Here is a 20,715-nt window from a genome sequence, read left to right as displayed (position 1 = left end):
TGGCAGCTGGGTTCTTTGTGGCTGAGCCACCAGGGAAACCCGGTAATGGAGATACTGAAGTACAAAAGATATATGACATAAAAATAGGTAGTGAATGGCAGATATGAATGGCAGATATAAATCCTATCTTAGGACTTTAGAGACTTCCGTGGTGGCTCAGACGGTAAAGCGTCTGTCTACGATGTGGGAGACCTGGGTTTGATCCCTGGGTGGGGAAGATCTCCTGGAGAAGGAAATGGCAACCCATTGCAGTATTCTTGCCTGGAAAATCCCATGGACGGAGGAGCCTGATGGGCTACAGTCCATGGGGTCCCAAAGAGTCGGACACGACTGAGTGACTTCACTTTCTTAGGAATTTAATGTAAATGGGTCAGATGCTCCAATTAAAAGGCAGAGATCGGCAGGATCACACACACAAAAAAGTGATCTCACCATATACAGTCCACAAGAACCACACTTTAGATTCAAAGACACAAATAGGTTGAAAATAAAAGGACAGAAAAAGAGAAACTACGCAAATAGCAACCAATAACAAGATAGACCACATCTGGGTCTCAATAAATTTAAATGATTGAAATAATACAAAGTATATTCTCTCTCCATAATGGAATGTATTTAGGTAGGTCTTAGTAAACAGCCACTGCATGGAATTTGATAATAACGCATGTCCCTCCTAATGTTATTCACTAACTAATCAGCCTTTCTAAACTTCTCTTCCTGGAAGGAGAGGTCTACAAGCATTCTGGCATGAGTCAGGTCACCTCACCCACAAGAGCTAGGTCAGAGGGAATTTCATAATGTTTATTTCCTGGAAAATGCTCCCCGTGGGGGACAACTTTTTATAGTAGGACACACTTGGTTTTTGGAATCATAGTCTGGATACCAATAATCATTACCTTAGACAAGTTATTTAGTTTCTCTAAGCCTCAGCTTTCTCATCTGTACCATAAGGTATTTGTACCTCAAGGATTTAGAGGCTAAATAAATAAATGTAAATTTCCTACCTTCTTCAGTCTTCTTTTTCTCATGCAAATAACATCGTAATATGCAAGAGAAGACATGGGGTAAATAGTCCTGGAGCAATAGAGAAAGCTGGCATTAGGATGTTGAATAAAGCAATCTTGAGCTAGTATCCCAGTCCTCTTTTGTATGAAGTATGTGACCCTCATCTATAAAATGGGCATAATGACGTCCCTCCTGTAGTGCTAACAAGGATTATGGGAGATTATAAGGCTATCTACGACTCGCCTAGCACCCAGAGGTACGGATAAATGGTAGTGGTCAGAATTAGAATCCGCCTTTCCCCCCTTTTTGGTGCCCACCCTGTCCCCAAAGTAAACTCCAGTTCACTCCCCCCATAGCACTACGTTTCCTTTCGCCCGCATCTCCTCTTGAACTCGTCTCCCCTACTGCACACACACTTGTGCACCGAGGCTAGAGCAGCCGGGGAAACAAAGCTACAATTAGAAAGCAACTAAATAAACAATTTTGAGAACAATGTCTCAAAATTATATTTGTGTGCGTGCACAGGCGCGCGTGAAAGTGGGGACGTATGAGACAGGAGATTTTTATGAGACTGGGGTATCTCCAAACTCCAGGAAACTAGAAGGCGGGGCGGGGCGTAGAGGGGAAAGCGTGTCACATCGCCGGGCGCGGAAAGAAATCGCCAAGAGGAAGCCTCAGCCTGCGGAGATCGTGTTGCCCAGACGCCAGGGCCCAGCACCAGGGAAACGAAAGGAAGGATGAAATAAAATTTTAAAAAGGCAGAGAGTGGCGGGCCACCCGGGAAGCCCTTGCTGTAGGTGTTTCCACAGGTCCGTCCGATAAGCCCGCCTGGCGTGCGGCCGGGCTCCCCGAGGGTAGGGACCCGCGCAGGCGCGCCCGCCCGGGGCTCCGGCGCGCTCGGGAGCCGGGGTTCACTCCGCGCCGCGCGGCCGCGGGAACCGCCCTGGGGCCGGGAGGCCGGTCTGAACGCCCAGGGTGCGGCGCCCCGCGCCCGCCGCCGGGGCCGAGCGCGGCGGCCGGGACCGCGGGGACCCCGGGGCGCCCCCACCCGGCGCGGCCCGCCCGCCCCACGTGACTTCCTGGAAGCCCGGGGGCCCCGCCCCGCCGCTCGGTTTCGTTTCCTCGGCGGCCTCGGGGCCACTGCGCCGCCGTTTCCCCGCACGTCCCGTCGGGCGCCGCAGACGCACCATGGCGGAGCTGTGCCCGCTGGCCGAGGAGCTGTCGTGCTCCATCTGCCTGGAGCCCTTCAAGGACCCGGTCACCACGCCGTGCGGCCACAACTTCTGCGGCGCGTGCCTGGACGAGACGTGGGCCGTCCAGGGCGCGCCGTACCTCTGCCCGCAGTGCCGCAGCGGCTTCCCCGCGCGGCCGCAGCTGCGCAAGAACACGGTGCTGTGCGCCGTGGTGGAGCAGTTCCTGCAGGCCGAGCAGGCCCGGCCCGCGCTCGCCGCCGACGGCTGGACGCCGCCCACCCGCGCCGCCGCCCCCAGCGCGGCCGGCCAGGTGGCCTGCGACCACTGCCTGCAGGCCACCGCCGTCAAGACGTGCCTGGTGTGCATGGCCTCCTTCTGCCAGGAGCACCTGCGGCCGCACCTGGACAGCCCCGCCTTCCAGGACCACCCGCTGCAGCCGCCCGTCCGCGACCTGATGCGCCGCAAGTGCGCCCGCCACAACCGCCTGCGGGACTTCTTCTGCCCCCAGCACAGCGAGTGTATCTGCCACGTCTGCGTGGTGGACCACAAGACCTGCTCGCCTGCGCCCCTCAACGAGGCCAGCACCGACCTGGAGGTAGGGGGGCGGCGGGCGGGGGCGCCGAGAGGCAGCCTAGGCCGGCGGGGTGGCGCACAGGGCCCCGCTGTGGGCAGTGTGGCCGACCAGGCGGATCCCGTGGGGGCGGTGGAGGGGCATCCTCAGGCCTTGCTGTGCCTGAGATGGGGCCAGGGGTACAGCCAGTGTCCTGGTAGAAGGGGCCGTGAGAACATACAGCCCTCATATTCGTGGCTCACCCCACTCACCCATTTTACAGAGGGAACTACTTAAGACGCAGGTGATATGTTGTTTGCATTAAGCCTAGCAGTTGTCTGGGGGTCGCTTGTGGCTCAGACGGTAGAGAATCTGCCTGCTATGCTGGAGACTCCGCTTCTATCCCTGGGTCGGGAAGATCCCCTGGAGAAGGGAATGGCAACCCACTCCAGTGTTCTTGCCTGGAGAATTGCGTGGACAGAGGAGCCTGGCGGGCCACAGTCCCTGATGTCTCAAAGAGTGGGACACGGCCGAGTGACTACACTTTCACTTTAGCAGTGATCTGACATGTTTAGTAGAGGGTTTTGAACATCAATATGAGGGCTAGAGGTTACCTACGTTCTCTTAAGTTCCCCTAGCTCCCAGGTGGTGGGTATAATGAGTTGTTTACAGCTGAGGAAGTAGGAAATGGACATTCAGAGAAGTTCATTTCACTTGAGTTAACCCAAGTGGCCAAGTGGTCATTGAGCCTTGGCCAGCTGGTCGGACACCATTGTTGCTGTTTCTCCTGGTGGACCAGCCTCAAAACCAAGTCCTGGAATTCAGAGCACAGGACATTCCTGAGGTCATGTGAGATAAAGTCTTTGTGAGCCAGAGACTTCTGGTGACCGGGGAGGACCGACCACTGTGAGGGGGAGGGTGGGCAGGGTCCCAGGAAGCCCTGGACAGGAGGCCCAGCTGCACGCTTGCTGTGCCCTTTCTCCTGCCTGAGCTCCTTTAAAGCACGGGGCTGGTCCTCATCAGCAACGTGAGGAGGGGGATCAGGGCCCTTCTTGGTCTGAGATGGTTTCAGTGGTTGCCTGGGGTCGGTCCTCATCAGCAATGTGAGGAGGGGGATCAGGTGGATTCCTCAGGGCCCTTCTTGGTCTGAGATGTTTTCAGTGGTTCGAGGACCCTGATTTCCCATCTGGAATGGAGGCAGAGGCTGAACAGGTGTAGGCCCACTCCCTTTCCTTGCTTCAGTCAAACTTCAGGGTGAGGCCTGGGTTCTTTTCTCTCTCCCAGGCTCTCAGGGAAAACCGGGGCTGTCCTCGTGCTGTCTAAGGAGATGTGAGGCCTGGGGAGCTTTGCAGTGGCTCCACGGCCCGGGGGCAGGTGCTGCTCTGGCCTGGGCAGGACCCTCCCTGCCTCGTCTGCGTGTCCAGGCCGAGCTGGGTTCCTGCGGCCTGCTTCTCTGAGTCCCTCAGGCCTTGCCTGACATTGACCAGCGAGGTACAACTGTCTCAGGCCCAGCCCACTTGGGTCTTCACCTGTTACAGGAAAGAACCTGCCTGGCCTTCAGAGCCTGGAGGCCTGCTCTGCGTACATCAGCTGTGGTTCAGGGCAAGTCATTACATTTCTCTTGAGGGTCAGCGTCTTCATCCCTAAAACGGGATTAATAGCATTCCGTCTGCACATCCAAGAGTGGCCAGGAGGCTCCAGGGGGCTGAGCTGTTTGGGAAGTGCTTCTTAGGCAGGCCCCAGGGCCCAGCTGGTTGACTCGGATTCTGACCAGAGCTGAATGTTGAGACCTGGGTTTGAATTCTGGCTCTGCTTCCTGGCTGGGAACCCATCAAAGGGCCCAATAATGCTGCCTATCTGAGGAGGTGGTTGGGAGGATTAATGAGGTGATCCATAAATGGTGGGTTTTGTTTATTTGTTTTAAACACAGCTGTCAATCCGCCTGCAGTGTGGGAGACTCAGGTTCAATCCTGGGGTCAGACAGATCCCCTGCAGAAGGGAATGGCTACCCACTCCAGTATTCTGGCCTGGAGAATTCCAAGGACAGAGGAGCCTGGCAAGCCACAGTCCATGGGGTTGCAAAGAATCAGACACGACTGAACAACTAACACTTCACTTCTTAGCTTTTAGGTTGTGTGTGTGTGTTTTTTTTTTTTTTTTTCCTTTTCAGTTGACAGAGATCAGAGTTGCTTTTTAAAAAAAAGTTGTTTTAAGTTTTGGCCCTGATGGTCTTAGTTGCGGCGCACAGCTTCTCTAGTTGTGGCGCGTGGGATTAGTTGCTCCTTGGCATATGAGATCTTAGCTCCCTGAGCAGAGATTGAACCTGTGTCTCTTGCATTGGAAGGCGGATTCTTAGCCACTGGACCACCAGGGAATTCCCCATGCATGGCATTTTTATAGCTCACTAGTGCTCCATAGAGCTGCTGCTATCATTTCTGTTACTCAGAAATTCCCTGAGGAGAGTTGCTGCATGGAGGGTGTTAGACTGCCCAGATTTTCTTCTCAGGATGTGTGGGCCTGAGGACTTGGGCAGCCTAGATCTGCTCAGAAGGCCTGCTAGCAGTTCTTATCCAGGGGGCAGAAGGCAGTGAGGGGCAGAAGGGCCCTTTGTGGTCTGGTCTGGAGCCACAGCTTCCGCTCGATCTCCAGGGCCTGGGGCTGAAATCTGCGCCCAGGTTATCTGTGTGCCATGCACGCTCGGCTTTCTAATCCTTTTAACAAGCCTTGCCTGCCCTCCATTCTCCTGGCCTGCTGTGTCCTTTAACCCTGCGGCCCCCCACCTTTTTGGCAGGCAGCAGGGACTGGTTTCATGAAAGACGGGGAGAGGTGGTTCAGGCAGTGTGGGGAGCGGCAGGTGAAGCCTCGCTTGCTCGCCTACTGCTCACCTCCTGCTCTGCGGCCCGGTTCGTGGCAGGCCTTGGACCAGTACCGGCCTACAGCCCAGGGTTGGGAACTCCTGCTTTAACCTATCTCCTTTTCCAGCCCTGCTGCTGGTCAGTACTGGTGGCAGAGCCAGCCCAGCTGGGTTTGATCACTGGTGTAGGGTGGACTCAGGACTCTGGTGCCTACTTGGAGGACCGAAGTCCCTAGTCTGTAAGCGATGCTCAGAACTTTGAAAAGTTCCCTGTCCTTGATTAGCTGCGCTCAAAGGCCTTGGGTGGCTTTCCTTTGGTCTATAGCCGTGTGTGCCCCTGTGTACCAACAGGGACTGTTGTATGCATTTGATCAATATGTGTAAAATCTTTCAAGAATGGTGAGGGACAGGGAGGCCTGGTGTGTTGCAGTCCGTGGGGTTGTAAAGAGTCAGACACGACTGGGAGACTGAACAGCTATAAGAAAGACCACTGAGAGTGGGTCTTGGAAACAGTTGGCAGCCCCCAGGAGTCCTGAGGTCTCTTCCAGGTCTGAGACCTGTGAGGCTGCATGTGCCCGGGGCTGGCCTTCTGCCTTTGGCCACAGTTTATCTTGGCCACTGCTAGAGGCTGGGTCAGAGGTTATTGTCACAGAAGTCACATCTGAAACACCATCAGTGACTTGGGCTTTCGGGGCTGAGTTAGTGTGGCCTTGGTTTGTGCTTCCAGCCTTTCCATGTGACTGTCACTGGGTTATTCAAATCTGGAGTGAAGGTCAGTGACCTGGGAGAGTCAGAGGAGAGGAAGGGAAGGCCAGAGTATTGTTGAGCCAGCTAGTTAAGGGACGTGCATTTTTTTCCCCTAGAATTTCCTGTGTGCTCAGTTTGGACATAAGTCTGTTATTGTAATGCCAGCATCTTGTAACACTAGTTAATAATGATGTGACTTAGGTAAGCCCCTTAATTATTCTGCTTCAGTGACATCATATGTAAAGGGCGGATAATCCCCTACCTCCTAGTGTTGTTTTTAGCTTTACAAAGTTAATATGTGGAAAGCACTAGAACAGTGTCTGACTTGGAGTAGTTCATGACCAACACTAGCTGCCCTTATTACGGTGGAGGTGGTGGTGATTTTCCTACCCATTTCTACGCCACAGCATTTTGCCTGAGTTGGGTGCAAGTCAGCTGGTGATTATGAAAATTTACGAAAATACTCAGAGGCTTCGGGTGGCATTAGCTGCCTTGGCGCCTAATTTACTTTTGCATCGGAACGTGACCTGGGGCCTAGCGATTCTGAATCACCCTAGTTCAGTTTCAGGGACTGAGCTGGTTTGCCGCCGGTTCGTCCTTATTCCAGGGTGTAGCCCTTGGAGGGCTTTTGTCTGTGGGGCTTATCAGGTGAGCCTTGGACTTTGGTTTTTGTCTCCCTGCCTCTCTGAGGCGCACAGAGGCTCTCCCAGCTGTGTTCCGGAACTGGCAGATGGCCCTGGGAGAACCCCAGATGCCAGGCTCATCTCTTTGGGTTTCTTTCTGGATTTTAACTGTATGGTTCTCCCTTTCTCTGTTAGCCCCCCACTGGTTTTCAGTAGGTCCCTCCTCCCCCAGTATATTGTCTGCTTGTTGGTTGTTTGTAGTGGGAGGCTTGGTGTGAACAACTCCATTTGCCACTTACTGAAGCGGCTGTCTCAGCTCATTCTGTCTGGGTGAGCTTGGCCCCCTTGCTTTCCTCTCTGCCTCAGTTTCATCATCTGTAAAATGGGTTCTAGTGAAGAAGCTCGTAGTAATCCAAGCTGATGTTTGCTAAGGACGTTTGTCCTTCCTAAGATCCAGGCACTAGGCTGAGGACTGACACTGCTTCAGTTAATTGTCCTTCTAGCCCTGCAGGGTAGGAACAGCTGTGTCTATTTCCTGACCAGAGAAACAGGTGAGAGACAGTTGGACAGCTGAGAACTGAGTCTGCTCTGTCCAGCTCCAAGTCCTATCCTTATAACTTCTTCACTGTGCTGTCCCCCTGAAAGGATGGAGGCAGTGAACACGAGCATGCGTCAGAAAGCTGCAAGCAGGCGAGACTTGGGGTGGTGGAAACAGCTGTGGGTCCCTGGTGTTGGGTGCTTCTGGGGGGCTGGGACAAGGTGTGTTCTTACCTGGTTCGTTTTCTCTGCAGAACAAGTTGAGGCAAAAACTGACTGTCATGTACGGCCAGATCAATGGGGCATCAAGAGCGCTGGAGGACGTGAGAGCCAGGCAGCAGGAGGTGCAGGTGAGTGACGGGGCGCCCCGCCCCTCCGGGGAGGCGGGCTCAGCTCTGGCATCCGCACGGCTCCTGTTGGGTCCACGCACACAGTCAGAATTCAACAAAACATGCAAAAATCTACATGCCCAGAGAGATTCTTAATAGACTACGAGTCCAACCTGAGTGGGAGGAATCACTGAAAATTAAGGTTAAAACATAGCACCATAAAAAGTAGCTACGGTTTAAGTGGGAGAGAAAAGAAAGCAAAAGCTGCATCTGTCTGTTTAGTTTTCGGCTGCGCTGCACGCAGCGTGGAGGAACTTTTGTTCCCCAGCCAGGGACGGAACCCTTGTCCCCTGCATTTGAAGCAGTCTTAACCACCAGGCCCCCAGGGGAGTTCCTGCACCTTCTTGTTTGTAAAAAGTGTGTTTGTCTTCTAGGACTACTGTAACAGATTACCACACACGCGGGTTCCGAGAAATGTAGTCTCTCACAGTTCAGTTCTCGGGTTGGTTGCAGGCACAGGCTTGGTTTGAACGACCGCATCTGCCACTTACTGAAGCCGCCGTCTCAGCTTGTTCTATCTTTGTGAACTTGACCCCTGTGCTCTCCCCTCTGCCTCAGTTTTATCATCTGTAAAATGGCCGCCAGGAGGCCCGCAGTCCAAATCCAAAGTGTCGACAGGGCCACACTGCTTCCGAAGGTCCCGAGGAGGGGTCTGTCCCCGCCTCTCCAGCTTCTGGTGACTTCAGGCGTTCCTTGCCTTGTGCCCACATCACTGCAGTCCCTGCCCCCATCTTCACATTGCCTCCTCCCTCTGTGTCTGCTCTTTGTCGCTAATAAGGACACTTGCTAGTGGATTTAGAACCACCTGGGTAAGCCCGGATCATCTTGGCTCCAGGTTTCTACCTTGGTTACATCCGCAGAGACTCCTTTTCTCAGTAAAGTCGCGTTTCCAGGTTCTGGAACACAGATGTAGCTTTTGGGGAGCCCCCATTAAGCCCATTACAGAAAGTGTAGGAAAAAAGACTGGGAGGAAATATAGTCAGGGAATAGTAGTGCAGGTGTTGGAGTGGTAGAATTATAGAGGTTTTTCCCTTCCAGGTTCGTAATTTTTATAAGGTTACAGTGCTTTTACGTTGAGAGGAGGTTTGATTTTTAAGCATCTTTTCTGGAGGGGCAGCATCTGGTTTCACTGCCACAGCTGTGGTTAGATTAGATGAGATCTAGATTAGAATCCTAGCCTGTGATACTGTGGTCCTGTTGGCAAATCTCTGAGCCTTAGTTTTTCCATCTTCTTCCAGAGCCTCTTTCCGAAGGTGAGCTCGAGGCTTAAGTGAAAGATTGCACGTGAGAATGCCTGTATTGATTGGCGGGCAGGCTAAGTTCTTGGAGCAGAGATACCCCTCGGAATCAGAGGCTTCAGTAAGATCGCTATGTATGTTCCTCTCTGCGACGGCTCAGGGCTGGACCCGAGCCAGGCGGGCTGTGGGATGGTCTGCGGCCTGTGACCCATCAGGCTCCAGGCCCTCGTCTTCTTCCTGCCCTTCCCCCGTCTCTAGCTGCCACTGGGTCACCGTTAGATCTTTGCTGTAGCCTGTGAGGAGGGGTGACAAGGGGGGAGAGTGTTGCGCTTGTTACTTGCGTTTGCGTTGTGTAGGCTGCAGCGTAGTCACCTGACCAGCTGCAGGGGACGCTGGGAGATGTAGTCTGTGGCTGGGCAGCCGTGTGCCCATCTGAACCCAGGGGTGTTTTCTTACTGACGGGGGAGAAGGAGGATGAGTGTTCGGGGACATTGATGGTCACATTGAAAGGGGCAGGGTCAGGTACTGGTTTAAGAAATGAATCGAATTCTCAGGAATTCCTGGTGGCCCAGTGATGAAGACTCTGAGCTTCCGCTGGAGGAGGCTTGGGTTCAAATCCCTGGTGGGAAAACTAAGATCCTGAATGTCGCATGGTGTGGCCAAAAAAAAAAAAATTGAATTCCAATCTCCCTGGCCCTCTTGTGTGTGTTTCTCTTTGTCAAGTTTGATTCTGAGCTGATGAGGTGACCCAACCTGTAAAGGGAAACTGCAGCTTCTAGAGCAGTGCTGTCCAGTAGAAATACAAAGTGGACCTTATATATAACTTTAATCTGAATAGTGCATGAGACTAGGTCTGTTAAGGTATTTTATTTAACTCAGTATATCCAAAGTGTTATTTTGGTCAATGTAAGGTATTAATGAGATGTTCCATACTCTTCTTAGGTCACTCTGTCTCACACCTTAGCTTGGACTGGCCGTAGTTCAAGGGCCTGCAGCTGCGTGTAGTGCGGTTCTAGAGGGAATTGTCTAGGGCAGCTTCATACCCTTGAAAAAAAAGTTACTCATGAACTGCTTTCTAGCTTAAGAAATAAAACATTGCCAAGGAGAATATAGCCCTGGCTTTGCTTTCCCCTTTCTGTATCCCTCGTCCTCTCTTCCGGGAGCCACGGAGAGTCCATGGGGACACAGAGAGTTGGCCACGACTGAAGTGGCTGAGCACGCACGCGCCGTTCTCTCTGTTTCTAAGTCTTGGGTACGGTGCATCTCACTGCGTGTCTTCTATAAGTTGTTTTTCCCTTATCATAGTTTAATATTCCATCCCAGGGAATAATTGTCAGTCTTCTAGTGACTGACATTCAGGTTGTTTCCTTGATTTTGCTCTTCAAACAGTGCTGCTTAGAGCATTCTTGGGTGTCTCTGGAGCAGTCTTTTTCTAGAGTACATTCTTTGGACTCAGTTGCTGGGTCCGAAGGTGGTGGTGGTGATGGTGGTGTTCAGTTGCTCAGTCATGTCCAGCTCTTTGCAGCTCCATGGACTGCAGCACGCCAGGTCTCCCTGTCCTTCACTATCTCCCAGAGTCTGCTTAAACTCACGTCCGCTGAGTTGATGATGCCGTCCAAGCCTCTGTCATCCCCTTTTCCTCCTGCCCTCAATCTTCTCCAGCATGAGGTTCTTTTCAAGTGAGTCAGCTCTTCACATCAGGAGGCCAGAGTATTTGAGCTTCAGCAACAGCCCTTCCAATGAATATTCAGGGTTGATTTCCTCTGGGATTTAGGTCATAAGGTATGAACACCTTGAAATTCACTGATCTTGCCAGATTGCTCTCCAAAGTGGTTGCACCCGTCTGAGTTTCCGTGAAGCCCAGGTGAGAGCTTGCGGTGCTCCGCGTGTCGGGCCCAGCCCTTCGGCCCGTCTAACGGGTGCCCTCTTGTCCTGGCCTCTCAGGAGGCTGCACATAGGAAGATGGACCAGCTGAGACAGGAATACCTGGAGATGAAGGCTCTCATCGATGCCTCCGAGGCCAGCGCCACAAGGAAGATAAAGGAAGAGGAGAAGAGGGTCACCAGCAAGTTCGACAGCATTTACCAGATCATCCTCAAGAAGAGGAGCGAGATCCAGACCCTAAAGGAGGAGGTTGAGCTCGCCCTGACTAAGGGGGACGAGTTTGAGTTTCTGGAGGTGAGTCATGATGAGCGTGTTGCTGAATCCTCTTTCTGCCTCGCATTAGAGTGTGGAGCGGGACTCTCAAGGGGTTGGGGCGGTAAGGGGTTTTGGAAGCATCCCTGAGACACGCAGGCTGTATTAGTTTTCTACGTTTTGTGACCACTTACCGCAAACTACGTGGCTTAGAAGAAAAGCTGTCCGTTACCTCACACTCTGTGTGGCTTAGGCTGTGGTCTCACCAGGCTGTATGTTCCTTTTGGAGCTCAGGGTTGTCTTCTAAGCTGACATGCTTTTTTTTTTTTTTTTTTCACTGTGTAATTTTTCTGTATTAAAAGAGATTTGTTTCTCTGAAATGATAGATCTACTATTTGAATTCATAGCTGGGATGAGATTCAGTCAAAACAGTCAGCAGTGTGTATCCATTCAGCCTCTTTCCCACTTTTTATTCTTCTGGATTGCCCCAGCGTTCTTCTTCCTGTTATTCACATCTATCAGAATCTTAGTGATAACGTTGCTGCTGCTGCTGCTGCTGAGTCGCTTCAGTCGTGTCCGACTCTGTGCGACCCCATAGACAGCAGCCCACCAGGCTCCCCCGTCCCTGGGATTCTCCAGGCAAGAGTACTGGAGTGGGTGCCATTGCCTTCTCCGGTGACAATGTTACTGATTCCTTTTCAACTTAAGCTCTCTTCAGCCGGTGTCTGGTCAAATCACTTGGAATAAGCAAGGTCATTGTTGATATCTGATCCTGATTGAACTCCATCTCTGTGTACAGCTTAAACTCTTCATTCGGAGGGCTTCATACTCCCAGAAAACCACAAACTTCAGGGAAGTTTTAGCTCAAGACCCATTTTTCAGTGTTTTCTGCTCTTTGATGTCTCTCCTTTGCCTGTCTGACAAACACAGACAGAATACCTGTGTCCCTTGGACATCTCCCCCAAGACATGTATTTCTCTCCCCCTTAGAAAAAAGCCTAATTCTCCTTTGTTGGGGTCCAGTGTGTTTGGTACCTGTGGGTTCTAATAACTCATAAATAGGGCGTCTGACTCTCTCGTTTAAGAAAGGAGGATATTCTGTCGTTTTTGTTCCTGGTCGCTAAGTTGTGTCTGACCCTCTGGCAACCCCAGGGACAGTAGCCCGCCAGGCCTTTCCCTCTGTGGGATTTCCCAGAGAAGAATGCTGGAGGCGGTTGCCGCTTCCTTCTGGGGAAGCTGTCATGCTTGTTGGCAGAGTTCAGTCCCTTGCGGTGCAGGCTTGAGGGCCCTGTGTCCTTGAGGTTCCTAGAGGCTGCCACGATTCCTCAGTATGTGGTCCTCTTTCGATTGGGCAGCTGGTTTCCTCAGAACCAGCAGAGAATTTCTCCTTCCGGGAAGACCCACTTTCTGTTTTAAGGACTTTTACCTGATTTGGTGAGGCCCACCCAGAAGAATCATCTTTGTGAAGAAGGCGAAATGAACAGATTGGGATCTTACTTACACGCGCAGTACTCCTGCAGGGTTCCCGTGTTCTGCGACGTAGTGACAGGAGTGATACCCTTTCACACTCACTGTCCTGCCCTTAATCTGGGGGGGAGGATGTGTAACGTGTGTGCCCAGGGCAGTCAGGAGGCTTGGGGTCCATCGTGGGATGCTGCCTGCATTAGGCTGCCACCTTCTTCCCCCCATCCCGCCTCTGCATGGTCCCCAGAAGTATCTTTCTACAGCACGGACACCCTTTCTGCCTTTGTGTTCTCGGCGTGGCCCGTAGGGCCCTCGGTGACCTGCCTGCCTTTGCCAGCAGTCTTATCTCTTGTGAGCCACCCCCAGCATATGCCTGGGGCTCTGACCCCAGCAGGGTGCTCCTCAGAGGCCCTGAGCGTGGGCAGGGGACTCTGAGACTGGCCTCTGCCTCGTAAACCCTGTCATTTGTCCAGGGCAGCCCCAGTTCCCCCATCTTCTGGGATCCCATTGTTTTCCCACTGCTGGTGATCCGGAGCACGTGACCTGCCTCTGCTGTCTCCCTTGACGACCTCAGTCTAGACGTGCTTGTTTCTTTGTCTGTTTCGAAGGCTGTCTGCGCCTTTCAAGAGGGGCCCTTCACCCTCCCAGTGTGCACAGGAGAGTGCCGGGCACGCGACGGGTGTCTCCGGGAGCCCTGCTGACTGGGTGGCATGCTGCTTTGACACCTCAAAGGCCCAGATTCCACATTCAGGTCCTGGGGAGGCACAGGAGTGCCCAGGAACCTTGTCTCCTGTGTGCAGGGTCTTCTCACCACGCCTGGCGGGGATGGCATTTTCTTCCCACGTGCTCACTCCTGTTTGTTGATCTAGCTGCCTCGAGCTCTCCCAGAAGGATTCTGAGTCCACATCTGGGCCTCTTGAGACCATATGATGTGATTTGGTCTCCAAGCTTGGGAGACCTTCTGTAAGATTCTTCTCCTGCATTGGATGTGTGGCGGAAACCTGCAGCCCTCCAGGCCTTCCTGTTCTGTTTTCGGAACGTGCATTCAGAGCTGGTCTTTGAGGGGTGATGGTGGTGGAAAGAGCATTATCCATGGGTTAGGAGGCCTGGCTCCCAGCTGTGTCCTTGCTACTAATCGGCAGAGGTCCTGGCAGGACACCTGTCATTTCTTGACTGCAGTTTTTCCCTGTGTAAGGTGAGGGCTCTCCCACCTCCAGAGGGCTGTGTCTTAGAGTGGCACTTCAACCCCCAGCCACTTTTAAGAGGCTGATTAGGCTTAGTGCCCATGGGCACGGGGACGCTCCTTCCAGGGTTCATGAGGCCTGAGCCTGGGCCCTTGCTTTGCCAGACCTGCCTGAACTAACCCCCTGGCTCATTGCAGAAAGCGACAAAGCTGCAGGGAATCACCACGAAGCCAGTCTTCGTCCCCAAGGTGGAGCTGAACCACGAGCTGATTAAGGAGGTCTATCAGAGCACCTCCGACCTCAAGAATGAGCTGAAGCGGTCCCTCAGACAGCCCCAGGACAAGAAGCTCGAGGAGCTCACCGTCCCAGGTAACCATCGGCAGCCTCCCTGGCTTTCCACTGGGGGTTCTGGAAACGGGATGGGTCCCCTCTGCTGTTGGGGAAGGGAAGTCCTGCTCTGGAGGACTGGGGCTTGAGCTTCAGATGTTACAAGACCACTGCCCTCATCCAGGAGGCAGTGGGCAGTCTTCACCTCATCCTGAGACTGTAGTCACCCTTCCTAAAATGTCTTTCGTGGCCAGGTGTTATGAAGGTCCTTTCTGGATAGGCTTTTATTTGGTCTGAGTCTGAGGCTGGCTCAGATGGGCTGAATGGATTCTGGGTTGTCAGTGTTGTTTGGTAAGGAAGTGGCTAGTTTGGAGGTCAGAGAAACGTGAAATTCTTTCTTGATACCCCCTACCTTGGGGCCTCCCAGGTGGCTCAGTGGTAAAGAATCTACCTGCCAAGCAGGAGACGTGGGTTTGATCCCTGGGTTGGGAAGATCCCCTGAGAAAGAAATGGCAACGCTTCAGTACCCTTGCCTGGAGAATCCGATGGATAGAGGAGCCCGGCAGGGTACAGTCCATGGGGTTGCAAAAGAGTTGGACACGACTTAGCAACTAAACAACCACCACCCCATGTCTTTCTGCTTATATCCAGCCCATTGTCAGATTTTGCTTCTTAAATATCTCTGGACTCAGCTCGTTTCACTGCAGCCACCACGTGCCTGCTCTCCGCTGAATCACCTGCGGCAACTTCCTAATGAGCGTCTCTGCGGCTGCTCCTGTCGCAGCTGGAGAGAGTGCCTCAGGGTGACAGTCTGCTCTCCTGGCATCCTCTCCCCTGCCTCCTCTTTGGAGAATTTCCTTTGTTTAGATTGAAGACCACACTCTTGACTCTGGCTGTTAAGCCCCTGCCTGATCAGGCCCCGTCCACCTCTCCAGCCCTGAAGCGGCCCCGTCCCCCCAATACATCCCTTTAAACTCAGTCCTTCAAAAATGTTAACCTCCCTGCCACAGGGTCTTTGTACATCCCACCCCCCCCTACCCCCCCCCCCCCTACCCCCCCCACCGCCCCCCCCACCGCCCCCCCACCCCCCCCACCGCCCCCCCCACCGCCCCCCCCCCCCCACCGCCCCCCCACCCCCCCCACCGCCCCCCCACCCCCCCCACCACACACACACCTAGAGGGCTCAGACTCCACCAGGTGACTCCTGCCTCCCTTGGAGATCAGTTAAAACGTTAACATTTCTCAGCAAACTTTTCCTGTTGCCACTCCGACTCCTCAGACAAGGTCCCGGGTCCTTATCCTTCCTTGGGGCCCTTTTTGCACCTGTCGTTTAAAAAAAATTATATTTATGTAGCTGCCTCGGGTCTTGCTTGCATCATGCGGGCTCCTGCATTGAGGCACATGGACCCTCTAGTTGTGGCTTGCAGGCCCTGGAGTGCCCAGGCTCACAGGTTTAGTTGCCCTAAGGCCTGTGGGGTCTTAGTTCCCCAGCCAGGGCTTGAACCCGTGTCCCCTGCTTTGCAGGGTGGATGCTTAACCACTGGACCAGCTGGGAAGTTCCTTCGCGCCTGTCGTTTTACTCCTCCTTGCCATCGCCCTTTGTCTCCCCTGCCAGATTGTGATCCGTGAGAGCAGGGGCTGGGTCTGTTTTTCGTCCAGTACTGTCCCCAGTGCCTGGCACAGAGCCCAGCACATGCTGGGTCTTTGGTCTGTAATCCAGGGAGCAGGCCTGAGTCCCAGCCTGGTTGGCCGAATGGCCCTGCCGAAGAGCCTGCAACCGGTGTGCCGCGGCCGTGGCCACGGGGAAAGCTAATTTGGTGCGTTAGCCCCGTGTGTTTGTTTTCCTGCTGCACCCGTGGTCGCTGGCCTGGGGACAGAGTGGTGAGAGACTCCTGGGGGAAAGGAACCTCCTGGACACAGCAGGCACCTTGGTCTCGCTCCCTGGGTGAGGGGTCTTCCCCACGGTTTGGGCGAGCAAGCACAGCTCACAGACAGGTCAGCGGTCATGGAGCTGGGTGCTGGCAGAGAAAAGACTCCACCCCAGCTACATTTTAAGGCAGAGAAGAGAGGGAACACACCAAACTTGTGTTTCTGTTGCCTCGTTTCTAGTGCTTGTAAGCGGTCAGCGGGGAAGGCTGGTGGGGATCACCTTTGTAACCTCCCTGCAGCTCGCTGCCCTTCTACCATGCGGCTGGCTCCTTGGCTGGGTGTGGAAGAGCCGCCTAAACTAACCTCTCCTTCTTTGGCCCAGGGGACGCTGGAGGATCCTGCGCACCACACACACCGAAGCCCCACCGGCCTGTGAAGAAGGTTGCGAGTAAGTAGTCGCACCTCCCTCCCCGTGGGCGGCGGCAGCCGTGGGCATCAGCGCTCAGGCTGAGGCACCAGAGGGTGTCACGGCTCCTCCCGGGGGGCCCGGCCCACCCCAGGTCCTGGGAGGCCTGGAAGCGCCTGGGGGCAAGTACCGACCGACCCTGATGTGGGGAGGTTGCAGGGCTCCTGGGAGGACCAGCCGTCAGCGCTGGACAGCCCCACTGCTTGGGACGGCAAGGTGGCCAAAGCTGGTTCGTCTCGAGAAATACTCAACGTGATGCCAAGTTCCGGCCTGGGTGGTAGCACCCCGAGCAGAGGCCGTCTCTCTTCGGTCCCGGGTGGGATGCGAGTCAGCCCTCCCGGAGCCTCTCAGCCTTTTCTCCGTCATTACCCTCTGCTTTTACCCCTCAAGCCCTTTTAGACAGAATTTTCCTAGTCACCCCGTACGTGAAGCTTAATACCCCACATATGGTGTGACTGTTTACATATGGTGCTGTGATCCATAAAAAGAACAAGATTTTTCCTTCCTTGCCTCTTCCTGAGTCCCTAAAGATCAGTTTTTGTCCTCCACTTTGGGGGTAATGGGCTGATGGCTCAGATGGCACCTAATCTGCCTGCCGTGCAGGAGACCTAGGTTCGACTCCTGGGTTGGGGAGATCCCCTGGAAAAGGGCACGGTAACCCACTCCACTATTCTTGCTTAGAGAATTCCATGGACAGAGGAGCCTGGGGGGCTACAGTCCGTGGGGTCTCAAAGAGTCGGCCGTGACCGAGTGACTGTCACTTTCGCTTTCACTTGGGGATGTTGGAGCCCTTGTTGAGATGGGGGCTGGGTGCAGGATGGTCCTCAGGTTCCTCATCTGTCGAACGCAGACCATAGTGGCGTTGACCTCATGGGACTGTTGGGTGACGTTTATGTGGGACACTGACAGTGAAAGCTCTAAAGGCCAGGCGTACGTCCCTGATGCTGAGCTGAGACTCCAGCACTGTGGCTGCACGAAATGAAGAGCCGACTCACTGGAAAAGACCCTGATGCTGGGGAAGATTGAGGGCAGGAGGAGAAGGGGGCAGCAGAGGATGAGATGGTTAGAAAGCATCACCGACTTACTGGACATGAACCTGAGCAAACTCCGAGAGACGGTGAAGGACAGAGGAGCCTGGTGTGCTGCAGCTCATGGGGTCACAGAGTGGGACAGAACTGAGCGACTGGACCACAGCAATAAACGCCATCAGACTGTGGACCGAAAGAGCCAGTGAGGACGGGGGAGGGCTGCTCGCCGCCGTGGTGGGTGAGGGGTGAGAGAGCTCTGCGCTGGTTTTTGTTGTTGTTTGCTTGTTGTTAGTGTTTAGTGCTTTCGGAGTGGCGTGTAGTCAGGGGCTGGCATGCCTGGGGCGGGGGAGGAGGGGGCCTTCAGGGGAGCCTGACACGTGCAGGGTGCCCCGTGTGAAGACAAGGTGACACGCACTGTCAACCTGTGTCCTTCTCACGGCTCGGGCCCAGAGAGCCTCCCTCCCACTGCCCCCTTCCACAAGCCCGCTCTGCGTGTGCGAGCCGAGGATGCTGGCATCAGGCTGCTCGTGGGTGGACTCGTCACAGTGTGGGGGAGGCTCCCGTGGTCACTGGGAGGGAGCCCTGTGCCCACAGCCGAGGTCACAGCCTGGAGTCCTCCCAAGATGCTGGTCCAGTGGGAGTGGTGGGGGGTGGTGAGACACAGGTGGGGAGAAGGGGAGAGTGAAAATGACCCCTGAGAAACAGGGCTCTGAGTGAGAGGAAGGGGCGGCCGGGGGCCATGTGGGGCCGTGGGTGGGTCCAGTGGGGCTGGTCTGGAACATGCAGGGTCCTCAGGCCAGCGGGGATGAGATCCAGGACTCCCCTTTTCATTTCAGTTGTGGTAGTGAAGAGCGAACCCGAAATCTTGAGCACACATCAGAGTCCAGTGGCTTGTAACCCAGACTGTTATTTCAGCTGGTCTGAGGGGGCCTGGGAATTTGCATTCCTTACAGCTGCCCAGGTGACGCTGACGCTGCTGGCTTGGGGTGCATGCTTCGAGGATAGTTGTTTTAGCTAAACTCAGTCCCCATAGATATACACTGCAGATACTTTTATAAAGACTATTGTGATATCTGGCAAGCATGTTTTTTTTTTTTTGGCTGGCTTTCTATGTGGGTTTTTTTGTGTGTGTGTTTTTGCATTTTTTCCTTTTGTGGAGATATGATTTACCTACAGTAAAGTGTCCAGATCTTAAAAGTACAGTTAGATTAACAAACGCATACGTCTGTGTTGCTGCTGCTGCTGCTAAGTCACTTCAGTTGTGTCCAACTCTGTGCGACCCCATAGACGGCAGCCCACCAGGCTCCCCTGTCCCTGGGATTCTCCAGACAAGAACACTGGAGTGGGTTGCCATTTCCTTCTCCAATGCATGAAAGTGAAAAGTGAAAGTGAAGTTGCCCAGTCGTGTCTGACTCTTAGTGACCCCATGGTAGCCCACCAGGCTCCTCCGTCCGTGGGATTTTCCAGGCAAGAGTACTGGAGTGGAGTGCCATTGCCTTCTCTGATACATCTGTGTTACCATTATGCCTTCTCCGATACATCTGTGTTACCATTACGCAAATCGGGATAAAGATTTCCATTTCACCAGGAAATCCATTCATGTTCCTTATTAGCCCCTCACCACCAAAACCATGATGTAGGACCGTAGATTAATTTACCTGTTGACCCCCTTATATTTTTCAACGTAAAATGTACTAGCTCTATTTGTATGGGTCACCTTCATGTAGCGATTATTATTACGGTGTTTGAAAGTATGGTTGTGTTGTGCTTTGAAACATTTTAATTCTGAAAATTTTGTTTTTCAGAAGAAGAGAAGAAGCCCAAGAAACCTGGTAAGTTATGCATTTCTGCATCTTTTAGCTCCTTGAGTACCCAAGTGCAGAACTAAATGCCAGCAAGGAAAGCTGAGCTGTGGGCTGGTGTGTGTTGGGGGAGGGTCTGAGATGGGCATGGGCTCCATAACTGTGACTTGTGCTGGCCGCTGGGTCTGGGCTTGGGCGTGAGGATAAGTGGACATGCATGAGACCAGTATGATGCATGTTCCCCTGTCTGGACTCTTTCATGTCACCCTGGTGGTCCAGGTGTGTGTTTGTGGAGGCAGCTCTTGAGAAATAGTGTGGGAGGGGTTCCAGGCCATCAGGTCACTCTGTCGTTTCCCCAACTCACCTGTCTTCCTTATCCCAGCCTCTGCCTTACTCAACAAGCCTGTCACCTTTGGATCCTCGGAACACTTAGTGAATCTCAAACAACCTGGCCAGGAGGGTGAGTTCTGGTGGGCCGTGGACAGTGGAATGCTCTGAATTTGTTTGGAGCGGGAATGAGCAGGAGTGAAAAGCAGCACTTTTCATTTTATGCATTGGACAAGGAAATGGTTTTCTGTTCCTCCTCCAGGTGCAGCCAAAGCCCCTGCCGTGCCACCGACCTCAGCATCTCTCAACGCCAAGGTGCTGGAGAACTTCCTAAGCAAGTCCAGGCCGGAGCTCCTGGAGTGTGAGTAGCTGCTGCCTTGCTTGTCCTTGCCTCTGTCTGGCGTGGTCAGCCTGCCCCCTGGAGGGTGCCCTTACTGCTCCTCTGTGGCTTCCAGCCTGGAAGTGGTGGCAGTTCCTTCCTCCAGGCCAGGCCTCGGGCCACCCATAGCTTCACCCACGGAGCACCCTCCGCTGGTGGTCACTTCCTTGCAGCGGCAGAAACCTCTCTCTGCAAAGTATGCTCTGGCCCTCCTTTTCCCACAGCTGCTGTGGGCGTGGTTCTGGCGCAGTGGGCGTGGCTCACCCATTGCTGGAGCTGTGGGTGTGGTTCTGGCACAGTGGGCGTGGCTCACCCTTTGCTGGAGCTGTGGGTGTGGTTCTGGCGCAGTGGGCGTGGCTCACCCATTGCTGGAGCTGTGGGCGTGGTTCTGGCGCAGTGGGCGTGGCTCACCCATTGCTGGAGCTGTGGGTGTGGTTCTGGCACAGTGGGCGTGGCTCACCCATTGCTGGAGCTGTGGGCGTGGTTCTGGTGCAGTGGGCATGGTTCACCCGTTGCTGGAACTGTGGTACCTGGTATCAGGGCCGGCCTCCCTGGAGCTTCCTGGCTGGGAAAGGCCTCCCCTGCCCCCAACCCCTGT

At 54.0% G+C, this 20,715-nt stretch overlaps 1 protein-coding gene across 1 annotated transcript in view; it reads left to right on the top strand.

Annotated features, from left to right (window-relative positions):
* Nucleotides 1-2,115: 2,115 nt before the first annotated feature.
* TRIM25 (tripartite motif containing 25) overlaps nucleotides 2,116-20,715 on the top strand; it is a 31,877-nt gene continuing 13,277 nt past the window's right edge. The window contains exons 1-8 of the mRNA XM_015098442.4: nucleotides 2,116-2,793; nucleotides 7,764-7,859; nucleotides 11,081-11,314; nucleotides 14,117-14,288; nucleotides 16,498-16,563; nucleotides 19,415-19,441; nucleotides 19,794-19,871; nucleotides 20,001-20,099. Coding sequence (XP_014953928.2) covers nucleotides 2,194-2,793; nucleotides 7,764-7,859; nucleotides 11,081-11,314; nucleotides 14,117-14,288; nucleotides 16,498-16,563; nucleotides 19,415-19,441; nucleotides 19,794-19,871; nucleotides 20,001-20,099 — 1,372 coding nt within the window. The 5' untranslated portion in view covers nucleotides 2,116-2,193. The remainder of the gene's footprint in view (nucleotides 2,794-7,763; nucleotides 7,860-11,080; nucleotides 11,315-14,116; nucleotides 14,289-16,497; nucleotides 16,564-19,414; nucleotides 19,442-19,793; nucleotides 19,872-20,000; nucleotides 20,100-20,715) is intronic.

The sequence above is a fragment of the Ovis aries genome, chromosome 11 (genome assembly GCF_016772045.2).
Source record: "Ovis aries strain OAR_USU_Benz2616 breed Rambouillet chromosome 11, ARS-UI_Ramb_v3.0, whole genome shotgun sequence".
In the NCBI taxonomy this organism is placed as follows: Eukaryota; Metazoa; Chordata; class Mammalia; order Artiodactyla; family Bovidae; genus Ovis; species Ovis aries.
The sequence above is the reverse complement of the archived record's forward strand: the minus strand, read 5'-3'. Positions and strand labels throughout refer to the sequence as shown.